At 31.1% G+C, this 3,610-nt stretch overlaps 1 protein-coding gene across 1 annotated transcript; it reads left to right on the top strand.

Annotated features, from left to right (window-relative positions):
* The first annotated feature begins 1,042 nt into the window (after positions 1–1,042).
* LOC104089085 (FCS-Like Zinc finger 2-like) lies at positions 1,043–2,451 on the top strand. The gene is made up of 2 exons (XM_009593900.4): positions 1,043–1,488; positions 1,835–2,451. Exons 1-2 carry the CDS (start codon positions 1,151–1,153, stop codon positions 2,022–2,024), a joined length of 528 nt encoding a protein of 175 aa, XP_009592195.1. The 5' UTR covers positions 1,043–1,150; the 3' UTR covers positions 2,025–2,451.
* Positions 2,452–3,610: the final 1,159 nt, after the last annotated feature.

Below are 3,610 nucleotides of genomic sequence, written 5' to 3'. Positions count from 1 at the left end.
AGCAGCTCCATTTACTTCTTGCCCTCCATATCTCACAATATTACTGTCTGATGCCATTTAACGTTCTTATCGTTGCCCCGTTTGTCCATAAAACTATTTTTTTTTTTGTTCATAAAATTTTATAAGTTTTTCAAAATATAAATTTCGAAAATAAGTTTTTCAAAAAATATTCAAAATTTTCAGAAATACTTTTTCCCCACTCACAAAACATAATTTCAAACTTCAAATACCATTTTTTAACTAAACTCCAACTACTATATTTTCAAAATTACAATATTTATGTCCAAATGCCTACTAAGCTTTGGATATTTCTTACTTTGTCTTTTGGATATTTATTACAATAGTACTTGCAGTTTTTATTTTTTAGATATCTTAAATTTAGAAGAATCTTATATTCTTTGGAGCCGTTGGACATAAATCTTTTTTTCCTTAAATATGTCAAATCAATGTTTGATTATGCATTAAACTAATTTTTGAATGAGTTTCAAGTAAATAGTATTTTTCTCTCACAAAAATATAATATTTTTTCAAGTAAAATACATGTACAAACACTGTTTTAATTCTCAAATACATTTCTTTAACTTAACTTCAAAAATTATTTTATCTCAAATATCACATTTTTTAATATCCAAATGCCTACTTAATATTGGACAAAATAATTTTGAAGCAGCTACCTACTACTTTTGCTTAGTTCTTTTCATTCATTTTGGAACATGACCATGTTTCTTTTCTTCCACCCCCCCCCCCCCCCCCCCCCCACACACACACACAAAAACACACACACAAAAAAAAAATAGAAGGGGCTATAAATTATTTAACAATTTTATTTACCACAGAAAATTGATTGTGTTTCTTGGACTATAGTGGTCAAGATGTAAATAATGACAAACAATAAGGATATAATTGTAGGAAAGTGTAAACAATAATTAATAGGAATAAAAAATAGGGGAAGGTACAAGGAATTCTTGGCCAATAGATTCACTTGCACCAAATTCAGAAACCATGGTTTTTTTTTTGTTTTGATACTTAACACTTGTCTCTAAAAATCATCTACCGAACCTTTCTTTATAACCACATCTCTTCCAAACCCCATTTCTCCAAACATTTTTCCACTTTCCCATTCTCTCTACAAACCAAACAAGGAAATTAAATGGACACTACAACAAGAAGAGGTCCTTTTTTCTTTGACAAAAACGATGGTCTTGCCTCTCTAGCTATAATAGAAGCTGAGATTTCAGAGAACAATCATCACAATCACAATCCATTGATTTCTAGGCCTCTTTATCATACTGTTTTACAAAGGAAGAGTAGCCTTAGGAATCTTTCATTCATTTCCTCTTCCTCTTCTTCTTCAATGTCATACCCGAAATTGGCTGGTGGCAGAAGGTTTTGTGAAACTAGATTTGAAGAACAACAACCCCATTTCTTGGAATCTTGTTTTCTTTGCAAGAAACAACTTGGTAGTAACAAAGACATCTTCATGTACAGGTTAGTTTTTGCTTCATTCTTTGCATAGTTCAAATCAAATTGAAATAGTATACTTTTTCATTTGGGGGATGGATTTTCTTAAAATATCAACTGGTTATCTTTTATTCAAGAAATGATGGTGGAATATATTGGAACATTTAAAACTATCTTTAGCAAGGGAAAAAAAGCAATCTTTTTAAAAAAACTGATCAGTAAAGTGATTCTTGTCTACTGATGGACCAGATCATAAGTGGATTAGTTATAGCAAGCGTGGATTGGAAAATTGTGATTAGGCTTTTATTACTATATATATTGGACAGTTGAATGAGTACAAGAATTTATTTGTTCTCTGTTTTTTATGATGCAGAGGGGATACTCCTTTCTGTAGTGAAGAGTGCAGGCAAGAACAGATAGAAATAGATGAAGCCAAAGAGAAAAAATTGAATCTTTCAGCTCCTGTAAAGGCCTTGAGAAAAAATGACCAGAGAAATTCCAGTAACTCTCCCAGTAAAACACAAAATAACCCTTTTCCCAGAGGCACAGTAGCTGCTGCTTGAGTGAAAAACAAAATAAAAAAATAACACTATAGGATGAAATTGAAGAAATTAAAGCTCATTCTTTCAATTATCTACAAACAGCAAAGCTACCAATGAGACAAAGCTCATTCGGTGAAAGCTAAAAGCGTCCTCGTTATAAAGAAAGGATGAAGAAGTAGAAGAGTTAATTATGACAAGAGTCTTTAATTTCTTTCCTTTTTTCCATTTATTACTTCTTTAGTAAAATCATTATGTAAATGATGATATCGAAGTGGAGGGTGTATTTTTCTTTTCTTTTCTTTTTTTTTTTTTTTTTTTTGCTGCTTATGCTATATCATAACGACAGTGGCTCCTTTTTGGGTGGGCTGCTCAAAGTAAATTGTTTTTTTTCTCTAAAGCTTTTTCACCGTTGAAATGTGAAGCAAGAATGAATGTCTAGTTTTCACAACTTCGTCCATAGTTATTTTCTTCTACTTCATTTCAATTTAAGTTGATAAGTTATAAGCTCGACAAAAAAAATTATGTTGATGTTAAATTCCTCCTCTAAAGGCTATTCCTTTTGTACCAACACATGTATCGTGAATTATGTTTATCATCCACCATATCACCTTGACGTGCATAGACTTTCAAATAATTGTCACTCAACTGGTGACGGTTTAACGATACATGGAATACTCCTTCCGTTTCAATTTAGACGTGAATGTTTGACTCGGCACAGAATTTAAGAAAAAAAAATTGAAACTTGTGATCTTAAAAACTTAAGTGGTATAAAAACTTTGTGGGACCATGATATTTTTGTGGTTATAAAAACTTTTTATTAAGGTAAAATGTGTAAAATGAAGAGTATAATTCAAATTTAAAATTGTGTCATTTATTTTAAAACAGACTAAAAAGAAAAATACTAAAAAAGGAAAGTACTAACAGTAATTGATATCACAAATTTGTATCTCGTTAATTAATTAGGGCTACCTTTTTCGGACTATGCACGTGATTATCAGATTAGCCCCATGTCCGACTACTCCCTAGTAACTTAAACGATATAATTCAATCTAGTACACCTATATTCGTGTAGAAAAAAGTTACTTAGAAAAATTTAATTAAGTAAATACAATTACAACAATATACCCAGTATTATCGCACATCGTGAAGTCTGGGAGGATAGTATGTACACAGACCTTACCCTTACATTATAAGGACAAGGAGACTATTTCCAATAAACCATCGGCCCAGGAAAGCATAACCACCACATTAATGAAAATATAGACAAGAAGGGACAATACTAAAAAACCATATAAAAACAGAATAAAAACAACAAGATAGTAAGGTGATCAACAATGAAAAAAAATAACATAAACCTATACCAACAGAAAGCGAGACGGCGTGCCAATAATACTGTAATGAACACTCTAGACTACCTACTCTACTACCCTAATCCTCGGCCTTCATATACTAGTACTAAAAAGACAAAAAAGCATAGTATATCAAAGGAGTTAAAAAAAGAGGAAATATAGAAGAATCATAAAAGGTGGTTAATTAGGATTAGATTTCATAAAAATATTAGTAGTACGTAATTATGTAATCCTCCTAGCTAGCAGCAAATATGCAAA

This window comes from Nicotiana tomentosiformis, chromosome 6 (genome assembly GCF_000390325.3).
Source record: "Nicotiana tomentosiformis chromosome 6, ASM39032v3, whole genome shotgun sequence".
NCBI classification, from domain to species: Eukaryota; Viridiplantae; Streptophyta; class Magnoliopsida; order Solanales; family Solanaceae; genus Nicotiana; species Nicotiana tomentosiformis.
Note: the sequence above shows the minus strand (reverse complement) of the source record. Positions and strands in the feature narration are given on the sequence as shown.

Bases quoted from the DNA above. Each gene is read 5' to 3' on its own strand.
- LOC104089085 (XM_009593900.4), top strand. From the start codon at position 1,151: ATGGACACTACAACAAGAAGAGGTCCTTTTTTCTTTGACAAAAACGAT. The intron at 1,489-1,834 runs GTTAGTTTTTGC...TTTATGATGCAG, and splicing joins AAAGACATCTTCATGTACAG to AGGGGATACTCCTTTCTGTA.